At 41.9% G+C, this 23159-nt stretch overlaps 1 protein-coding gene across 3 annotated transcripts in view; it reads right to left on the bottom strand.

The window, feature by feature from the left end:
• Positions 1–14735: 14735 nt before the first annotated feature.
• Positions 14736–23159, bottom strand: part of AP3S1 (adaptor related protein complex 3 subunit sigma 1) — a 228958-nt gene continuing 220534 nt past the window's right edge. For 2 of the 3 annotated variants that reach the window (XM_063964159.1, XM_063964160.1), the window contains exon 6: positions 14736–15921. In XM_063964159.1, the coding sequence (XP_063820229.1) occupies positions 15793–15921 (129 nt within the window). In that variant the 3' untranslated portion in view covers positions 14736–15792. The remainder of the gene's footprint in view (positions 15922–23159) is intronic. The other variant, XM_063964161.1, reaches the window with a different exon arrangement.

Genomic DNA, 23159 nt, shown 5'->3' with positions numbered 1-23159 from the left:
ATCGTGTTACAGATCCAGCGAGCAATAGTTTGCTTTGAAGCAGGAGCACCCAGCTTGTTGGATGCATACAGGATAAACAGCGAGTCAGTTTTCCTGACTCCAGCCGTTCTGGCTACATAAATCTTCAAAGCCCTGACTACATCTAGTAACTTGGAATCCTTCAAGTCACGAGTAGCCGCAGGCACCACAATAGGTTGGTTCAAATGAAAGGATGACACCACCTTCGTCAGAAATTGCGGACGAGTCCGTAACTCTGCCCTGTCCATATGGAAAACCAGATAGGGGCTTTTACATGACAAAGCCGCCAATTCAGACACGCCTAGCCGAAGCTAAGGCCAATAGCATGATCACTTTCCACGTGAGATATTTTAACTCCACGGTTTTAAGTGGCTCAAACCAGTGAGATTTCAGGAAACTCAACACCACGTTAAGATCCCAAGGTGCCACTGGTGGCACAAAAGGGGGCTGAATATGCAGCACTCCCTTTACAAACGTCTGAACTACAGGAAGAGAAGCCAGTTCCTTTTGAAAGAAAATGGATAGGACCGAAATCTGGACCTTAATGGACCCTAATTTTAAGCCCATAGTCACTCTCGCCTGTAGGAAGTGAAGGAAACGGCCCAGCTGGAATTCCTCTGTAGGGGCCTTCCCGGCCTCACACCAAGCAACATATTTTCGCCATATACGGTGATGTTTTGCTGTCACGTCCTTCCTAGCCTTTATCAGCGCAGGAATAACCTCATCCGGAATGCCTTTCTCCGCTAGGATCCGGCGTTCAACCGCCATGCCATCAAACGCAGCCGCGGTAAGTCTTGGAACAGACAGGGCCCCTGTTGCAACAGATCCTGTCTGAGAGGCAGAGGCCATGGGTCCTCTGTGAGCATTTCTAGCAGTTCCGGATACCAAGCCCTTCTTGGCTAATCCGGAACAATGAGTATTGTTCTCACTCCTCTTTTTCTTACGATTCTCAGCACCTTGTGTATGAGAGGAAGAGGAGGAAACACATAAACCGACTGGAACACCCACGGTGTCACTAGTGCGTCCACAGCTATCGCCTGAGGGTCTCTTGACCTGGCGCAATACCTTTGTAGCTTTTTGTTGAGGCGGGATGCCATCATGTCCACCTGTGGCAGTTCCCATCGATTTGTAATCTGTGTGAAGACTTCTTGATGAAGTCCCCACTCTCCCGGGTGGAGGTCGTGCCTGCTGAGGAAGTCTGCTTCCCAGTTGTCCACTCCCGGAATGAACACTGCTGACAGTGCTTGCACGTGATTCTCCGCCCAGCGAAGAATTCTGGTAGCTTCTGCCATTGCCACCCTGCTTCTTGTGCCGCCCTGGCGGTTTACATGAGCCACTGCGGTGATGTTGTCTGACTGAATCAGCACCGGTTGGTTGCGAAGCAGAGGCTCCGCTTGACTCAGGGCGTTGTATATGGCCCTTAGTTCCAGGATATTGATGTGCAGACAAGTCTCCTGACTTGACCACAGCCCCTGGAAGTTTCTTCCCTGAGTGACTGCCCCCCACCCTCGGAGGCTTGCATCCGTGGTCACCAGGACCCAGTCCTGTATGCCGAACCTGCGGCCCTCGAGAAGGTGAGCACTCTGCAGCCACCACAGAAGAGACACCCTGGCCCTGGGGGATAGGGTGATCAGCCGATGCATCTGAAGATGCGTTCCGGACCACTTGTCCAACAGATCCCCCTGAAAGGTCCTCGCATGGAACCTGCCGAAGGGAATGGCTTCGTATGATGCCACCATCTTTCCCAGGACTCGCGTGCATAGATGCACTGACACCTGTTTTGGTTTCTGACCAGAGTCACGAGCTCCTGGGCCTTCTCCTCCGGGAGAAACACCTTCTTCTGGTCTGTGTCCAGAATCATGCCCAGGAAGGGCAGACTCGTAGTAGGAATCAGCTGCGACTTTGGAATATTCAGAATCCAGCCGTGCTGTTGTAACACCTCCCGAGAGTGTGCTACGCTGATCAGCAACTGCTCTCTGGACCTCGCCTTTATGAGGAGATCGTCCAAGTATGGGATAATTGTAACTCCTTGCTTTCGCAGAAGCACCATCATTTCTGCCATTACCTTGGTAAATATTCTCGGTGCCGTGGACAGACCAAACGGCAACGTCTGGAATTGGTAATGACAGTCCTGTACCACAAATCTGAGGTACTCCTGATGAGGTGGATAAATGGGGACATGCAGGTAAGCATCCTTTATGTCCAGAGACACCATAAAATCCCCCTCTTCCAGGCTTGCAATGACCGCCCTGAGCGATTCCATCTTGAACTTGAACCTTTTCAGGTAAATGTTCAGGGATTTTAAATTCAATATGGGTCTGACCGAACCGTCCGGTTTCGGAACCACAAACATTGTGGAATAGTAACCCCTTCCCTGTTGAGGGAGGGGAACCTTTACCACCACCTGCTGGAGATATAATTTGTGAATTGCCGCTAACACTACTTCCCTTTCTATGGGGGAAGCTGGCAGGGCCGATTTGAGGTAACGGTGAGGGGGCATCACTTCGAATTCCAGCTTGTATCCCTGAGACACAATCTGTATAGCCCAGGGATCCACCCGTGAGCGAACCCACTGGTGGCTGAAATTTCGGAGACGCGCCCCCACCGCTCCTGGCTCCACCTGTGGAGCCCCAGCGTCATGCGGTGGATTTCGTGGAAGCCGGGGAGGACTTCTGTTCCTGGGAACTAGCTGTATTGTGCAGCTTCTTTCCTCTACCCCTGCCTCTGGCAAGAAAGGACGCACCTCTGACTTTCTTGCCTCTTTGTGATCGAAAGGACTGCATTTGGTAATACGGTGCTTTCTTAGGTTGTGAGGGAATATATGGCAAAAAATTTGACTTCCCAGCCGTAGCTGTGGGAACTAGGTCCGAGAGACCGTCCCCAAACAATTCCTCACCCTTATAAGGTAAAACCTCCATGTGCTTTTTTGAGTCGGCATCACCTGTCCATTGCCGAGTCCACAGGACCCTTCTGGCAGAAATTGACATTGCATTTATTCTAGAGCCCAGTAGGCAAATGTCTCTCTGGGCATCCCTCATATATAGGACAGCGTCTTTTATATGCCCCAGGGTCAGCAATATAGTATCCTTGTCCAAGGTATCAAGCTCCTCAGACAGAGTATCTGTCCATGCTGCTACAGCACTACACATCCAGGCCGACGCAATTGCAGGCCTTAGTAGGGTACCTGAATGTGTATAAACGGACTTCAGGATACCTTCCTGCTTTCTATCCGCAGGATCTTTTAGGGCGGCCGTATCCTGTGACGGCAGGGCCACCTTCTTAGATAAGCGTGTCAAAGCTTTGTCTACCCTAGGGGAGGATTCCCAGCGTAACCTGTCCGTTGGCGGGAAAGGATACGCCATAAGTAACCGTTTGGAAATCTGCATTTTCCTATCAGGAGAATCCCAAGCTTTTTCACATAACTCATGTGAAGGGGGAAAAGTCACCTCTTGCCTTTTCTCCCCAAACATATAAACCCTCTTGTCAGGGACAGGGTTTACCTCTGAGATGTGCAATACATCCTTCATTGCTATAATCATGTAGCGGATGGCTTAAGCCATTTTAGGCTGCAACTTTGCATCATCGCCATCGACACTGGAGTCAGAATCCGTGTCGATATCTGTGTCAACAATTTGGGATAGTGGGCGCTTCTGAGACCCTGACGGCCTCTGCGCTGTAGGATCAGGCATGGGTTGGGACCCTGACTGTCCCAAGGCTTCAGCTTTATCCAACCTTTTATGCAAGGAGTTTACATTATCATTTAACACCTTCCACATATCCATCCAATCAGGTGTCGGCGCCGTCGGTGGAGACACCACATTCATCTGCACCTGCTCTGCTTCCACATAGCCTTCCTCGTCAAACATGTCGACACAAGCGTACCGACACACCACACACACAGGGGATGCTCTATTTGAGGACAGAACCCCCACAAGGCCTTTTGGAGAGACAGAGAGTATGCCAGCACACACCCCAGCGCTATATGACCCAGGAATTACACAGTAACTTAGTGTTTACCTAGTAGCTGCTGTATATACTGATATTGCGCTAAATTTATGTGCCCCCCCCTCTCTTTTTACCCTCTTTCTACTGTGAATCTGCAGGGGAGAGCCTGGGGAGCTTCCTCTCAGCGGAGCTGTGGAGAGAAAATGGCGCTGGTGAGTGCTGAGGAAGAAGCCCCGCCCCTCAGCGGCGGGCTTCTGTCCCGCGATTTTGTGTAAAATAATGGCGGGGGCTCATGCATATATACAGTGCCCAACTGTATATATGCCCTTTTATGCCAAGAGGTACTTAATTGCTGCCCAGGGCGCCCCCCCCCTGCGCCCTGCACCCTACAGTGACCGTTGTGTGTGGGTTTGATGTGGGAGCAATGGCGCACAGCTGCAGTGCTGTGCGCTACCTCATATGAAGACTGGAGTCTTCTGCCGCCGCTTTTGACGTCTTCTTGCTTCACACGCCGGCTTCTGGCTCTGCGAGGGGGAAGGCGGCGCGGCTCCGGGATCGGACGACCAAGGGTGCGTTCCTGTGTTCGATCCCTCTGGAGCTAATGGTGTCCAGTAGCCTAAGAAGCATGACCTATCCGCAGTTAGTAGGTCTGCTTCTCTCCCCTCAGTCCCACGTAGCAGAGAGCCTGTTGCCAGCAGATCTCTCTGAAAATAAAAAATCCTAACAAAATACTTTCTTATTAGCAAGCTCAGGAGAGCTCACTAAAGTGCACCCAGCTCGGCCGGGCACAGATTCTAACTGAGGTCTGGAGGTGGGACATAGAGGGAGGAGCCAGTGCACACCAGTAGTCCTAATTCTTTCTTAAAGTGCCCTGTCTCCTGCGGAGCCCGTCTATTCCCCATGGTCCTTACGGAGTCCCCAGCATCCACTAGGACGTTAGAGAAATATACTTTTTCATTCATTTATTGATCAAAATGAGCCAACATTATCGGCACTTTGTTGGAAAATTTAAGAATCTGTGCTTTCTGTAACTGCTGAGATTCAATCCTTTATGGTAGATATTGATTAGTTCCATAACAATCAGATTATATATCTGGGAGCTTTTTTACATGAACACCCCACCTCAGGACCTGCCATAACATTTCTCTTGGATTAAGGTGTAGACTTTGACTCCGTTGTTTCAAACTGTGAAATTTCTTCTGCTTTAACCATTTTTGTTGCAGACTGTAGACTCAGAGATGCACGCAAGTTGGCCGCTCTGCTTCTATATACGCATTTGTGGAAGCGACGGTCATTAGCAGTCAGCATAGATCTGCACCAGTCCTAACATGGATGCAACAGAGCCATACAAATTGCTTCATCTTAATGTACAGTACACTCATCTCTGAATAGACGCACCCATGACAAGTTACCATGTAGCTGCTCTGATAAAACCATTTAGTCACAATTAAAAATGCAGTTGACTTCCAAGTAACTCTGAATAGCCCCGCTGATCCACAAAGATACAAATGTTTTCAAATTGCAGCTGTGGCCACTTTGGGTCTGAATCAGGCACTGACATGTGTTTACCATTGTTTCTTGGTGAAAAACCCACATTCATTTCAGCTTCAAGTCACGGAAGGATAGCTTGACATTCTAGAATAAGATCACCGTCTATCCCACAGCCAACTCCAACATCTTCTGCTGGGCTGCCCCACCCCCTGTCCACCATTCTATACAGCTACCCTAAAAACTCAGTCCTACCAGCCCTACTCTGAACTCACTAGGGGTAAATTTACTAAAGGTTGATTTTAAATCATTTTAAATCAATGTGTTTCAGGAGCTAAAACGCACATGTACAACAATTTTTTTTTATGAATTTTTAATTGTTAATAAATGTGAGTTAGCCCCTGAAACACAACATCAATTTAGATCGCTTTAAAAAAAATTGCTCTTTAGTAAATTTACCCCTAGGGGAGTAATGCGCACACGAAGCAGAATCCTTGGTAACCAGCCTTATCAGCCCTGTTTTTCCGCAGTAACACATGGGTCCAGGAACTAACCCCGGATCCCATGTGTTATCGCCAGAAAACGGGTAATTTACCACACAGTAAAAATGGGCTATAATTAATACTCAGTATCGGCCTCTCTGTAGTAAACCCACCTCCACCTGGCTCTACTTCATGCTCTTTGCACGGAGCTGTGGACCTTTCAAGGGGCCTTCATAAATACAATAATTAATCCAGTAGATTCACCTGTCCACAGATTATTCTAACAATCTGTGCATCCAATAAATGAAATGTTTCACTATGAGAATAGACATACTTACATATATTTTTACATAGCTTTAGGGGCCAGTTATGTGCAAAATTCCCTATTTAGGAGCCTAGAACAATCAATTTTCTAAATTTGCGCAAGTGCTCTAATTAAAATAAAGCATTCATTCCTATTGCTAACAAGGCAGCATATGGTTCGCAATACAATGGGACCTAAGGCCTAGTGTTACGTACAGTACAATCTCACCCCCTCAGCCCCAGGGGTAAATGCAGGATTTCCAGAGAGATTTTCAAAATGCTTGATTGCAAAGGGTGTGTAGCCATTCGATGGACCTCTATCTAAAGCACATCCAGCTCAACTTTTCTTTTGTAATGCCAAGAGCAACTTTCTACTGCTTGCAGCCAGCCTTTTGAGCTGCCCTGCATAACAAAGCAGCATGACAGGGAACATACCATAAGTCTTATCAACCTTCCAATTCATTCCTCCTCTATATTAAACCAGACACCCACATATCATAATCCTATAGACTGTCACCTCTTATACTGTATCTCATCATCCTTATGACCCAGCAACACTCCATTTCCATTTCTTTGCCCCACTGACCTCCCTCTTGCGTGGTTGCTATATAACTGCCTTTCTTCCTGTTTTACCCAAATATTTTATTGGCACCCTTTCTGTATTTTATTTCTATACAGTATATAAACACAAATTGACAATGTGTGTGCTAATAATTGTCCAGTACAGTATGCTTACATGTAGCAGGGGAATTGTAGAGCTTCAGTTATGGTAAGTTAACGTTCTTACCCTCACAGCCTATTAATATGTTTGAATATTGGTTTTATTGAATTGAATTAAGGAGGCATATTTTATGTACATATATAGTGGAGCACAATTACAGCTGGTGGGTATTTTAAATGGGGAGATAATGAATGTCACATACCTTGACAAAGACGCCAGGGAAAGTATGCCTTTTTGCAGATGATACAAAAGGTATGCAACAGGGTAGACACACCAGGTGGGGTAAAACAAATGATTGAGGATCTAGGTAGACTAGAGGACAGGTCAAGAGTGTGGCAATTACAGTTTAATGCCAAAAAATGCAAAATCATGCACTTGGGTCTCAAAAATCCAAAGGCTAAATATAGTATTAATGGCACTATACTGGAAACTACTGAGGAGGAAAGGGATCTAGGATTTACTATTTCAGGTGACTTAAAGGCAGGTAAGCAATGTAACAAAGCAATGAGGAAGGCTGGTCAGATGCTTGGCTGCATTGGGAGAGGAATCAGCAGCAGAAAGAAGTAATAATGCCACTGTATAGGTCATTGGTACGGCCTCATCTAGAATACTGTGTTCAATTCTGGAGGCCATATCTTCAAAAGGATATTAATACATTAGAAACTGTACAAAGAAGGGCAACAAAAATGGTGCATGGCCTACATCACAAAACATACCAGTAAGACTAAGAAATCTCAATATGTATAGTTTGGAGCAGAGAAGGGAAAGGGGGGACATGATAAAACCCTTGATATATTCGAAAGTTTCTAACAAAGTCCAGGAGGGAAACATTCTCCAAATGAAGAGAAGCAATAGGACACGAGGACATGCACTGAGACTGGAGGGGGGGGGGGAGGTTCAGGGGAAATTTGTGGAAAAATTATTTCACAGAAAGGGTAGTGGACAAGTGGAATAGCCTCCCATCAGAGGTGGTAGAGGCTAAGACAGTAGAGCAATTTAAACATGCATGGGATAGACATAAGGATATCCTTACAAAGAAATAAGGTTCAAACAAGGTTAGAGATAGAAAATATTGTAAAAAAAAAAAGGGGCAGACTAGATGGGCCAAGTGGTTCTTATCTGCCGTCAAATTCTATGTTTCTATGCCAGAGGGTGTTGAAAACGCATCAAATGTGCTGTCTTCTGTCCAGAAATCCATTCTACATCCAGTGGTGAAACTACCCAGGTTCCACGCTTTCCACTTGGAAACTGTAATATGACTATTTTAACATCTATATGGTATGGGTACTGTCAACGGTTTTGGTATTTTTATGGTTTCTTTATTAAAACTCTGTCAAATTCCACTATGAGTATTATCTCCTTTTGTTGACCACTGTTCCTGTGACATTGAAGACAAGGAACAAAATAAACCTTTATATGTGGTTTACCAGCAATGCTCATGTAAGCATTTATATATAATTCCAGTCTCAAGGTTATTTCCGGTCTACTGGTTTGGGACTTATTCTTTGAAGCTGTGGATCTATTTGGAAAGATACTTCTTAATTTTCGAAAAGGCACATATACAGTGGCAAATGGATGCCAGTATTACACCATATTTTCTCGTCAGTTTGCATTACTTATTTATACATAGTAACATAGTTTATGAGGTTGAAAAAAAGGCCATTTGTCCATCGAGTTCAACCTATTTGTGTTCTCCTACTCTGTATTATTTTCAGGACTAGATTTATCTGTTTGATAAAGTTGCCCGTTGTGTTGTAATTCCTAATTTTATTATAACTATAGTACGTGATCTCTCCTCCATAACCCTGTATATCCCTATCCCTTAGGAATTTATCTAGCCCATTCGTAAAAGTATTGACCAGGTCTGCCATCACTACTCTCTCAGGCAGGAAATTCCAAACTCTTATTGTCCTTACTGTGAAAAAACCTTTTTGCCTCTGTATCCGGAATCTCCTCTAACCTAAGTGGGTGTCCATGTGTCTTCTGTGTTGATCTTACCAAAAACAAATCCCCAGCAAGCTCTTATTGTCCCCTTAAATATTTATAAATATTGATCATGTCTCTTCTTAATCTCCTCTTTTCCAGCGTGAACATGCCAAGCCTTGCAAGTCTTTCCTGGTATTCCAGCGTCTCCATCCCCTTAATTAGTTTGGTGCCATTTCTGAACCTTTTCTAGTTCCAGGATATCCTTTTTTTAGTAAGGTGCCCAAAATTGTACACAGTATTCCAGATGGGGCCTCACTAGGGCTTTCTAGTGGGAGTATAACACTCTCATACCTTGCATCAATACCCCTCTTTATACATGCTAGTACCGTTTGACTTTTTTTGCTGCTATTCTACATTGGGAGCTGCTGCTAAGTTTGTTATCTATGTAAACACCTAAGTCTTTTTCCAGTACGGTGTCCCCTAACACCAGCCCATTTAGTATGTAGGTGTTATTTTTGTTCTTGCTACCAAGGTGCATTACCTTGCACTTGTTTGTATTGAAACTCATTCTCCAGTTTGAATACATCTCCCTCTGAATTTATAACCTTACAGAGTTTGGTATCGTCTGCAAAAATTGACACCATGCTCTCCAGACCTTCTGCTAGATTGTTAATGAAAATGTTGAACAATAGTGGTCCAAGTACAGACCCTTGTGACACACCACTTAGTACTTCACTGGTCTATAATTGCCTGGTTCAGCTCTACTTTCCTTTTTGAAGATCTGCACTACTTCCGCTATACGCCAGTCTTTGGGAACCATACCTGATGAAAGTGAATCATGGAAGATTAAAAATAGAGGTCTTGCTAATTCGGAGTGTAGCTCCATGACAACCCTTAGGTGAATACCGTCAGGTGACATGTTAATCTTAGTTTTTTTCAATCGGTCACAGACTTCCTCCTCGCTTAAATAAGCAGTTAGCAGTGGGACATTATCCTTGAGGTTGGGTGTTAGTTCATGCATCTGGTCCTCTATTGAGAAATACCAATGAGAAAAACTTGTTTAATTTATCTGCTACATCATTATAGTTTTTGACCAAGACTCCCAGTTTGTCCTTTAAAGGGTCTATACTCTCCTTCTTTAATCTTTTGCTGTTGATATATTTAACATTTTTTTGGGGGGTTTGACTTACTTTCCTTTGCTACTAGCTTTTCAGTTTCTACTTTAGCCGCTCTTCTTTCTTTTTTGCTTATTTTGTTGCAAACCTTATAGTACTGGAATGACTCCGCCTTTCCGTCTGATTTGTATTTTTTGAATGCTCGCCTTTTTTTGCCCATTAGTTCCTTGATATTTTTGTTAGGCCACATTGGTTTGGAGTTTCCTTTGCTGCCCATGGGAATAAATTTACGAGTAATCTCATGGAGCAGCGATTTTTAACACCTCCCATTTCTCTATAGTGTTTTTCTCCTTGAAACAAAATTTCCCATTCAGTGTCCCTTAAAGTTTCCCTCATCATGTCAAAGTTGGCTTTGCTAAAGTTCAGAGTCCTAGTTGAACCTATATAGGACTGCTTATGAAAATTGATATTGAATGTGACCATATTGTGGTCGCTGATTCCTATGGGCTCCCCTACTATAATATTTGATATCAAATCCCCATTGTTTGTCAGCAACAGGTCTAAAACTGCATTGTACCTAGTTGGCTCCTCGATTAGTTGAAGTAGTTTTACCATTTAGTGTGTGTTTAAAAACATATTACTTCTAGCAGTATCACATGAATTGTTTGTCCAATTTATCTCCAGATAGTTTAAATCTCCCATCACTATTACGTCACCTACTCCCGCCGCTTTATTTGCGTCAGCATCAATTCCTCATCAGACACATTAATACCATGTGGCTTGTAGCATAGCTCCAATACTATCTTTTTCTTTCCTTTTCCACGTATGCAATTTCAACCCATAACGTCTCAACAGTGTTTAGTTTCCTCATGAATATCTTCCCGTACATCAGGTTTTAAAAATGGCTTTATGTAAAGACATACCCCTCCACCCCGTTTGTTTGATCTATCGATCCTGAACAGCGTATAACCCTCCATATTAATGGACCAATCATGAGATTCGTCCCACCAGGTTTCAGTAATGCCTATAATGTCGAACTGTTTGCTTGCGGAAATGACTTCTAGTTCCCCCTTTTTACCTGGTAGGCTTCTTGCGTTTACATACATACAAGTAAGAAAAGTATTTCCCCTTTCGCAAGTGACATCATTTTGCGTATGCAGTAACGATGATCCGTAAACGTCACCAGTCAGTGTTTTGGCAATACCCTCATTAGTACCCATGTTAAAGGCCGTGTAGTCTACTCTTTCCCTCCCCCCTTCTCCACCATTTGGTTCACTACCACCATCCTTATTATTCTCACTGCATGACCCGTAGTTTCTAACTAAACCCTCCCCCCAGGCACCTAGTTTAAAATCTCCTCCAACCTTCTAACCATCCTTCCCCCCAGCACCGCTGCCCCGTCCTCATTCAGGTGCAATCCATCATGAATAAAAAAAAGATGGCGCCTGACTGAGGAGTCCGCCCAGTGTTCCAGGAACACAAACCCCTCTGTCCTGCACCAATCCCTAAGCCACACATTTACCTCCCTAATCTCCCTCTTCGCCCCTGGGCTAGCGCGTGGCACGGGTAATATTTTGGAGAATATTACCTTAGATGTCCTTGTCTTAACTTTAAGGACATACCACCTTCCATTAACTTTGTCGTTGGTGCCAACATGCACCAAGACCTCGGGTCATTCCCAGCCCCACCCAACAATCTGTCTACCCCGTCCGTGATGTGTCGCACCCGAGAGACAACACACTGCACGGCGATCACGCTCCTGCTAGCAGATTGCCTTATCTGTCTTCCTGATAATAGAATCCCCTACCACCACAATCTGACTAGGTACCTCACTATCTTTTATCCCAACTGCGCCAGGGGGACCGCTCCTCTGTGTGTGCAATTATTAGCACACACATTGTCGATTTGTGTCTGTACCTATATAACTATATGGAGAACGGGATTCCTTATTTTGGCACAGTGCTTTTTTCTTTTTGACCTGACGAAAGTGCCACCAACAAACGGGCACTGAAATGTTGCCGCACTTATGAGAACCTTTTTAATAAGTCGCCTGGAGTGCAGCACACTCGCAATTATATAGATTTACCCTCGCTAAATGGCACTCGTGTGCTTGTCAGCCACACTAGGGGATGCAGTATCAGGAATATAGTAGTGAAATCTGATATTACAGGTTTTGCAAAGGTGCCAAAACAGCATTTTTTAAGCCGTAAAAATGGATGTTCTCGCTGTTTGTGGTGCACCACTTGTGGGTAACTTCAGATGGGTGACACTATTACGCATGCATACTCAGGAAAGAAGTTTAAAATTAACCTCCAAAAACGGCGAGTGGAGTTTATACCAAAAAGTTAGATTTTGCTCTCATCTGATCACATTACATTCTCCCAATCCTCCTCTGGATCATCCAGATGGTCTCTTCTCACCAAGCTGCTTGCCTATTGTCGAGTAGCTCATCCAAGCCTTGTGCAGCTCTACAATTTTGTCCCTGGTGTCCTTAGACAGCTCTCTGGTCTTGGCCATGGTGGAGAGGTAGTAGTCTGACTGAGGGTGTGGACAGGTGTCTTTTATACAGATAACCAGTTCAAACTAGAGATGAGCGGGTTCGGTTTAACTGATTTACCCGAATCTCCTTATTGGCTCACGGACGTCACGTGTTTTGGATAGCCAATAAGAAAAATACAGAAAAAAAAAAGAACTTGTGATAATTCTGGCATTAAGAACAGAGTAAATCCAAACCCGCTCATCTCTAGTTCAAACAGGTGCCATGAATACAGGTAACGAGTAGAGGATAGAAGAGCTTCTTAAAGAAGAAGTAAACAGGTCTGTGAGAGCCAGAAATCTTGCTGCTTGGTAGGTGTCCAAATATTTATTTTCCACAAGAATATACAAGTAAATAGTTTAAAAATCATACAATGTGATTTCCTGTTTTTTTTTTTTTTCAGATTCTGTCTCTCACAGTTGAAGTGTTTGATAAACATGAAATCTATAGAAATCACTAGACTGACTTTTTTTTAGATTTACAGTACTGAGGTTTGTCGCCAAGGTGCAGAAAGACATCGGAAGCACTGCAGGAATGTATAGGACTTCTGAACACTTACTATGCAGTAGGTCCACGGCTGTGGTGGCCTTTTTGAATTTCACTCCCAGCTCGGTTTGGATAGAATAGATTTTGTTGGGACTTGGAACAATTAGTATTCAAATAACAGAATGCAGCACAAAGCACGTTAACTGCAAATATCTTCATTCCACAGGGTATGCTCTGCCCACTAGAATTAGTGAGGTTAGTGTGTTTATACAGATTTCTTTTCTGAGCATCACTGCTATTGGTGCTCTAGATTACCTGCTAAGGAAAACTGCATCTCTGCGACATCAATATGATTAAAGTGTGGGAATTGCAGGCATATGGGCGGCTCCTGCTGCACTACTGATCCGAGTCCTAGGACGCAGTACCAGATCATCTCTGACCATTGCCGGCTGCGTGACTCGTAGGGTCGCGCAAAGCTCCAGACTATTTCTGTTCATTTCTGCCTGTGCCTTGTCCAGGAATTGGGAACTTCAGTTATCCCTGCATAACCTCCAGCCTCCGTCAGTTAGATCAAGTATTACAGTGTATTTACTATACTCTGTTCTTGCCATTTACACCACATTTTGTATCAAAAACCTGCAGGTTCAACCTCCATTCCATCTCAGTACTGTTTCACCTCCATCCTCTCCTGTTGCTACCTAGTGATCATCCGACGATTGAATAATCCACTACTATAGCGAGTGTAAGCCCAGGCGGCATCCTAAGTACCGGTGAGTGTGTTGTAGTGTAAGGGAACAACAGGCAGCTGTTGTTCTCTCTAGGGGTCTAATATAATCGCTCTGGTGTTTCATAACACTGGGGGGAATGTAATAGGATGTGAGAATCAAAGTGAGAGATTTCGTGAGAATTCTCCTGTTTTTTTTTTTTAAAAGTAGCAATCATTTATATATGGCAAAATCAACCATGTAAATGATTGGCACTTTAAAAAAACCACAGATCTCTCACAAAAAGTCTCACTTTCTGATTCTCACATAATGTTTAAAAAAAAAGAGCTAAGGAAATGAAAACTTTGTTTCTTTGAGAAAAAATAGACGTAAAGACTCCAGCATAACTCCAGCCTAACCCATATCAAGATGGTCTGCAAACTATGGGAACTGGCTCAAGGGTATGATCTTAAATTGTAGCAATGACAGGCCTTTGACAGTATGACATCTTAGGTTTCACTCACACAAATAAAATATATATATACACACAGACAATATATAAAAATCTGAGACTGCCGTAGAAACGTGTGTAATAAAAGATGAAGGGTCTGTGATTAGGAAGGTGGGGACATCTCTGTGTATTATTTGCACACAGACTGATATTATACGTAGCAGTGTACAAATAGTTTGGTACAGGATTTAGCCATATTTGACAGCCTCAGCATATGTTCATACAGATTTATTGAATGTGTTGCCTATTATTAGCACTAGATATATTAGGATACAGAAGGTAGGAGACTGTCTGAAATAAAGCTCCATGAAAAGCAAAAATGTAGCAGTCTCGTGTAACTTACGTTTATGTAAGAAGCGTTTCATGCACCCGTTTCCTTTGCAGTCATTTTCAGTGTGAGTTATATAAATATGCATTATAATTTAAAACAACCATACATATACAAATAATAATTACGTATCACTTCGGTTTCAGCTGGCTTGCAAAATTAAAACAAGTACCACATTCATAAAAGATTTATTTTACAGCACATCTAATACAGGACACCAGGACGTTAAACCTCCGCATTTTCATTACAGTGTTAAAATAGTTCTTTTTCTAAGCCAAGATCAAAAAAAAAACAAAACAAAAAACAAAACAATTATTACAGTACTACCAGAAAAGACATGTTTCCCCTAAAACACAACTCCTACCAGTTATGTTACTCTGAAATGCATTGAAGGTACTGTTAAATTGTGAAGCATTTATGCACTCTACAAAATACCGTACTTTACATAAATAATATATCCAACATCAGAGGAACATATAGGAATGATCTTCAGTGGATTGATTATACAGTTAAACTATACTTATCACCTGTAGACAGTGGAGATGGACACTGTTGACTAAACCAATATTCATCCTATCAGTTCTATAGGAAATTATATCCCTGAAACACAAAAACTAAAGAATTTTCTCATGAATATTGGTACAGCCCACAAAAGCCCTCTATCCACTGTATAAAAAGTAACTAATTATGTAACTACCGACACTGCACAGGGGTGCGGCTGCTGTGTGGCTCAAGGGTGCGAGAGCTATGGTAATGCTGGCCTTATCTCCATAGACTCCCACCACCCACTGTGCCCTTCTGAGTATGCAAGAGGGTTAGCACATGTGCAATAAAGCCCCATTTGGTCGGAATAGAAGAAAGGGGGCCTTGGGAGGGTGGACTGGCATCACTTGGCCAAAACTTTGCTATTGGGTACAGCAGCGCTGTGTTTTGCCGCTGAAGGTAACACTGAATATTAAAATAAATTATGGGATTTTTTTGCTAAATACTTTCTCTGGACACTGCAGCAGCCTAGACATCGTAGCAATCCTTAAATAGTAGCTGGGATGTCGTTTGAGAGCCACATTTCACCCAGCCAGCAGTGGGCTTCCTTAGCATTATGTACAGGGCGAAGCTAGCTCCCAATATTTCAGATTTGCACAAACCACCCCAGCAGTTCCTTCACTTACATTTTCTTTATTAATTTTTTTTTTTTGTAAACTGAGCTTCAAATAAAGGGCAGAAGAATGCTATTTAAAAGAAGGCAAGTTTGGCACTTTTATACTGATATCACCAATATTAATGTTTCTTGGCATCTCAGGAAGGTTCATGTTCTTTACGGCAGACACAGCCCGCGCTGGAGCGCCTGCTAATCCAGCCTGCGTACAGAATAGAGAGGGAAAAAAAATAGAATTATTAATGTCATTGTCTGTAAACTGAGAGACGAAGGCCACAGTTTACTAAATTAAAGATCACAGAAATTGCATGGGGTCTCCTGGATTGCATGAAATGGATTAATATGAATTAAGGATTAGACATGGTACAAAGACAGATGCATGACATTTGAACATTAACATGATTATGAGGTGGCTTATGAAGTGCTCTGAAGTACATTGTCTACCAGCTGGGTAGGTTACACACATTTTCAACTCCAACCTTATTGGTCCCCCCTGGGCTCCAAGTGATATTTCAAGAGATAAATTACTACGCATTATCCTGTAGTGTAGCACAAGTGAGAACACTCCTTAACTACAAAGGGAATTTCTTAGGTCTGGAATGAATAGTCATTTTCATATTAGTATATGTACTTTGTTTTTATTAGACAAATATGATGTAAGCATATGACCATTAGGCCAACCTGACCACATGAGAAATGCATGAGTTCACTGACAAAAGACTAATGTAATACTACCCATTGTGAATGAAATATAGCAACTGCAAAAATATTTAGCACCAACAAGTAGACTGCAAGAAGCAGTACACGATACTAACTAGAACTATGAAATATAACACACTTTGTTTGAGTTATATATGTTAACACATACACTGAACCAGTTTACCTGTAATAGTTCTGCAAGGAAAGGGCCTACAATACAAATGAAATACAATGATGGAAATAAATACTAACATACCCAATGTTACCTAGTTTATCCCTTGTAAGGTTAGATTTAGATGTACAACAAACCTTGTAAGGCAAAATTCTTCCACAGCTTTCACATAGGCTATGTACACACTGGCGCTAACATTGTGTATTGTTTTTTTTCAATCACATGGCAAAACGCCACACAGACTGCTTTATAATTTTGTATACGTTTAACATGCATAAACAAATGCGTTTATGCTACTTCTGTTTAAATGTGTGAAACAGGGAGGTATCTTATTATGGAAACTCCTACTGAAACGCTTCTTATCTAACTGCATTTAACATGCGCTCCCATTGAGATGGATATAAGTAACGCTGCTTTCAGATTGCAAATGCCGGATCCCACCCGGTAAGAGAAACGTGTCCTTACCGGGTGGGATCCGGCATTTGCGCTCCTTTGCTGGCTTTCCGACCCGGCAATATACCGGGTCGGTTGCCATAGCAGCAGGTGGCGCAGCAGCAGCAGGGGCGAAGGCGGCGCTGGGAGATGAACTCATCTCCTGCGCCGCCTCTCCCTATGCTGTGAATGGGAGCCGTGTCGCATCGGAACGGCTCCCATTCACACTGCACCTGACCCGGTATTCAACCCGGTAATAACCCTTCTTTTTTACCGGGTTGAATTACCGGGTCAGGCGACCCGCTAATTCAGCAAAGGAGCTTTCACATCGCACACTGACCCGTTTCGACACGGCAATATGCCGTGTCGATACCGGGTTATTTGTGCGATGTGAAAGGGGTATAAGTGTGCTGACCTGCGCCACGTGCTGAAATGGAACAAGCAGTGTTCAGATCGATTGTGAACGCAGAATTTGCATGCCAGTATTTACATAGCCTGAGCTTAAATATACATATTGGCATGGCTGCCTTACATGAGGTCTATCACTATACACACCGGTCAGCATATCTATTTACATTACTTGCCTTTAAGATAGCCAAGTTACATACACAAAATAAATACATTTTATACATTAACTTTCTTTGGAGACCCATTGAGACAGAAAATCCCACTGATTTTTAAAAGGAAATATATATATATTTTATTATGGTGAAACATCAGCAGAAGTGTCAGAGCTCGGTTTCAAGGTAGCCAGCAGCAGTCAGGTGAAAGAACACATCAAGTCAACCATTTGTATAACGGTTCAGGTTACGCAATAGATAAGGATTCACACATCAATCTACACAATGCATATGAGCTACTGCACTAGAAATGGGCTTATGAAGCTAGGATGCAATGGTGAGAGGATGGAGTCACAAGGGAAAACAGCGTGACAAGAGCTACCTCAATGAGTTAAATGAAAAGAACCAGAGAAAGAAAACAAAATGAAGTCTGCAAGTATATCAAAATGAGGCCAAAGACTTGTACAGACATTGGATTCAATTCAAGCTATGGAATCACAGGGATAGTAATGTGAAGTGATGATCATTTACTAGATCAAATTCCTATGCCAGATCCACAAAATAATTGAAAATAAATAATTTGAAAAACTTAAACAAAAAAACAAACTACAAGCATGTTCAGTGTAATAAAAAATATATAAGTCTATAAACATAAAAATATATTAAAATTATAATTGTTGGAGCTTAATTAGTCACTATTTCATCTTCTGAGATAAATTGGAGGACTATTCTGGCAACGATGACTCATGCTGCGTTAATAACATGGTTTATGTTACATGCTTACTCAATGCACTGTCCTCTAGCACAAAATTTGTAACAAAAGGTGGAAGGTATGCTTACTGCACACAATACAGCCACCACATCTGATGGCTCGCTTACATTTTCATGAATTTTCATTTATTTTTCAGTAAGTGACTTTTCTGCATGTTTACCTATCCGAAATATTCCTGCAGTGCCCATTTGTCCAGTAGACAGGGGACAGTTATAACTGAACAAGTATCAGTGATGGAAATATATTCCATTTTGCAGTATAATGTCCCTCTTAACTGCACAAAAGTTGCACATAATGTGGGACAGAACATGAAATTCAGCCTCAGAAATCATAAATATCTAACATTTCCTTTTTGTTGTGTTTAGAAGACATGAAAAAAACCAAAACCTTAAAACATTAAGTAGACTCATCACACACACAAGCTGAAGTCAACCATTTTGTAGGCTAAACTAATGTACAGGTGAAACTCAGAAAATTAAAATATTGTTCAAAAGTTCATTTATTTTAGTAAATCAACTTAAAAGGTAACACTACTATATTATATAGACTCATTACATGCAAAGTGAGATATTTCAAGCCTTTGTTATCATTTTGATGAATGTGGGTTACATCTTAAGAAAACCCCAAATCCAAAATCTCAGAATAATAGATTACATAGAATCAATAAAAAAGAAAGAAAAAAAAAGAAAGTTTTAAATACAGAAATATCAGCCCTTTAAAAAGTATAATCATGCATATGTACTCAGTACTTGGTTTGAGCCCCTTTTGCATGAATTACTGCCTCAATGCGGCGTGGCAAGGATTCTATTAGCCTGTGGCACTGCTGAGGTGTTATGGAAGACCAGGATGCTTCAATAGCGGCCTTCAGCTCTTCTGCATTGTTCGCTCTCATGTCTCCCATCTTTCTCTTGGCAATGCCCCATAGATTCTCTATGGGGTTCAGTTGAGGCAAATTTGCTGGCCAATCTAGCACAGTAATCCCACGGTCACTGAACCAGGTTTTGGTACTTTTGGCAGTGTGGGCAGGTGCCAAGTCCTGCTGGAAAATGAAGTCAGCATCTCCATAAAGCATGTCTGTGGAAGGAAGCATGAAGTGCTCTAATATGTCTTGGTAGACAGCAGCATTGACTTTGGACTTAATAAAGCACAGTGGACCAACACCAGCAGATGACATGACTCCCCAAATCAACAAAGATTGTGGAAACTTCACACTGGATTTCAAGCATCTTGGATTGTGTGCCTATTCATTCTTCCTCCATACTCTGGGACCTTGGATTCCAAATGAGATGCAAAAATGTTTAATCAGAAAAGAGGAGTTTGGACCACTGAGCAACAGACCAGTTCTTTTTTTTCTTTAGCCCAGGTCCAGGATCCGTCTGTGTGTGGTGGCTCTTGATGCACTAACTCCAGCCTCAGTCCACTCCTTGTGAAGCTCCTCCACACTTTTGAATGGCCTTTTACTGACAATCCTCTCCAGGCTGCGGTCATCTCTGCTGCTTGTGCACCTTTTTCTTTCACACTTTTCACTTCCACTTAACTTTCTATTAATGTGCTTTGATACAGCACTTTGAGAACAATAAGCAGAAAAGCGGTCTCCAAGCGCTGCTATATAAGTTTCGATTCCGTATGTCTCCATGGTCCTCAAAGAAACATAATAAAAGACACATCTATTAACAGCTTTCAAAGTTTACTGAAGATCCTGAGTGGTGTTCCCAGAAACTGACCTGCATTACAAAAGATGCGTTCCCATAAAGGTTTCTTGTAAAACTCCATATATCTGGATGATATAACTTCAAGATTATTCACATATGGCCCATCTGAACACGGCTTACCTTTATAATAAGCCCTATGTGCACTGAAAGGTATCTTTAAGTCCTCGCTTGTACACGGACCTTCCACTGACACCCCTTATGTGGGACTTACCACAAGGGCACTCAAGGTGCGCATGGCAGAGCATGTTCGGAACATCAAAAAAGGGTTGGAGGCGCACAATGTCTCCTTGCATTTTAAGAATATGTATAAATACAGTATAAATCAGTTGTCGAATTTCTGTGCTATATTGTGCATCAACTCGAATTGGCACAGAAATGATGATGAGCAGAGATTGGCAAAAGCTGAGATGAGGAAGATTTATGAATTAAAAACCTTACATCCAAAGGGCCTCAATGTTAAATTTGAGACCAAATGGTTTCTGTAGAATATAAACCTATTTATGCAAATATCAGCAGCACCTATACGGGCTGGAGAGAATATGTGGTTGGTCTATGGTAATATATACTTTACGGATGCTATTAACGTAATATTCCGGCATTCTTCCAGTTATTATATGGATTCCCGTATACTATAAGGTTTTTAGGTGGGTAAATAATTTTGTAAATGATGTTGGAATAATGGTAAATAAGTGATCATTTATCCTCTCATACATAGGAGATTTAGTTATATTTAAGATGCAGAATATAACATTCATGTGTTAAACTGTGTTGTGTTTGTGGGGATGTTACATTTACTGTACCTCTACTTAGGTGATTCAGATAGGTAAATTATACAATGTGAGTGGTGCGCTATAAATATATTACTATTTGTGGGTAAGAGAGGGAGATGAGAATACTAATATGTATCCCCCTTTCTTTACATATATATGCACATCGAGAACTATGCCGCTATGCGACCCACAGCGGCGATCAGGAACTTCCGCGTTGCGTTCAAAATACCGGAAGTACTTCAGGAACGCATGACTTAAGCTTACGGCTTTACAGACTTCCGGATAACCAGCACGTAGTGAGTGAGTGGGATACATGCAGTATCCATGGAGATGGATACAAACAGGAAGGGAGCACTATGCAACTATCGGAGCCTATCAACACATGATCAGCGGGATATATACAAATTCCGGACACTGCCACCCTGGAGTATAATGTGGATTTATTGGAGAATTTTATTTAAATGATCCATTCCGGACTTCACAGGAAACCAATTTAATACAATTATGAATTTGTATGGATATGGTTTAATATAATGCAAGATAGACAACAGTGTTGTAACATAGATATGTATAGGATGATGTATCATGCATTTTAAAGTATGTTGTTTGTAAAATTATGTGTTTTGAAGGTAGTGACACCCCATTGGCTGACATGGTCATGTAACAATGCCAAGAGGTATAAAAGACCGGGGGTGGGGGGGGGGTCACTTCCACTGTACACCCTGAGGAAGGATTATATCCACAACCCGTTGGTGTTGCTACAGGAGGACCCTAGGCTGGACCACACTGCTGGTATTGATATCTATTCCATGGGCTTTTTTCCATTCTAGTCCCATATTGGCTAGAACCATTCCCCCATTCCATCCAAGGGGTGTCAGTGGAAGTGGCTTTGCCGGTTTAAATCATTGTACCTCCTATTTTTGTATATCATTGGATTTTTTATTGATTGTTTAATGTTTCACATTGCTTGTGAAAATAAACAATTTTTAAGAAGAAATACGTTTTTTTTTAACTCTGCTGGTCTATTAATACATTGGAGCCTTCTGATGGTGGTATAGAAGGTCCATGTACAAGCGAGGACTTAAAGATACCTTTCAGTGCACATAGGATTTATTATAAAGGTAAGCAGTGTTCAGATGGGCCATATGTGAATAATCTTGAAGTTATATTATCCAGCTAAACGGAGTTTTAAAAGAAACCTTTATGGGAACGTATCTTTTTTAATGCAGGTCAGTTTCTGGGAACACCACTCAGGATCTTCAGTAAACTTTGTAAGCTGTTAATGGATATGTCTTTTATTATGTTTCTTTGTGGACCATGGAGACATAAGGATTCAAAACTTATATAGCAGCAACTGGAGACCGCTCTTCTGCTTATTGTTATATCTAGAAAGAAGTTGTGCTCTTTTGGGCGAGTGCCAAGCTGCAGCTAGGGCGCAAGTTACTATTTCATTTATTGTTTGAGCACTTTGAGAACATCCAACTTTTTTTTAGCAATTTCCTTTTGAGGCTTTTCCTTCTTGTGGAGGGTGTCAATGATGGTTTTCTGCACAACTGTCAGGTCAGCAGTCTTCCCCATGATTGTGAATGTACTGAACAGAATGAGAGACCATTTAAAGGCTCAGGAACCCTTTGCAGGAGGTTTGTATTATTTAGCTGATTAGGGTGTGATACTTTGAGCCTACAATATTTAATCTTTTCACAATATTCTAATTGTCTGAGATTTTGGATTTGGGGATTTCTTAAACTGTAAGCCACAATCATCACAATTATAACAAATAAAGGCTTGAAATATCTCACTATTAGTTTCACCTTTTAAGTTGAATAACTGAAATAAATGAACTTTTGCACGATATTCTAATTTTCTGAGTTTAACCTGTAAAACCGTTCTGACAATTCGTTACATTGGAACAAGTGAGTATGGGCACAAAATGGCTGCCTCTACTTGTGTGGGTAAAAGCTACACTTGAAATAGTTTTTGATTAATGGAATTTAATTGTGTTGAAAATGCAACCGAATAAGGAAAATTAAAGAAATTATATTTTGAGTTTAAGGATTTAAAATTTTCATGTTGTAATAATAATAATAATTTTATTTAAATAGTGGCAATTTCTCCTATAGGACTCAAGGCGCTTTGTTGTTCTGCATTGTTGAATTACACTGGTGTTCTGTGGAGTATGTAATTCAGTTCTGAAGAAAGCAAAAATAAATAAATAAAAGATAACCCCCAAAAAATCTGAAAGTGAACTGGGTGTTTTAAGTATATCGCTTTTTATAAACAATGTTTATATCCTTTGTTGGGCATGCACTATAAAATGTAACAG

The sequence above is a fragment of the Pseudophryne corroboree genome, chromosome 1 (genome assembly GCF_028390025.1).
Source record: "Pseudophryne corroboree isolate aPseCor3 chromosome 1, aPseCor3.hap2, whole genome shotgun sequence".
Classification (NCBI taxonomy): Eukaryota; Metazoa; Chordata; class Amphibia; order Anura; family Myobatrachidae; genus Pseudophryne; species Pseudophryne corroboree.
This window is presented reverse-complemented; position numbering and strand designations above follow the sequence as displayed.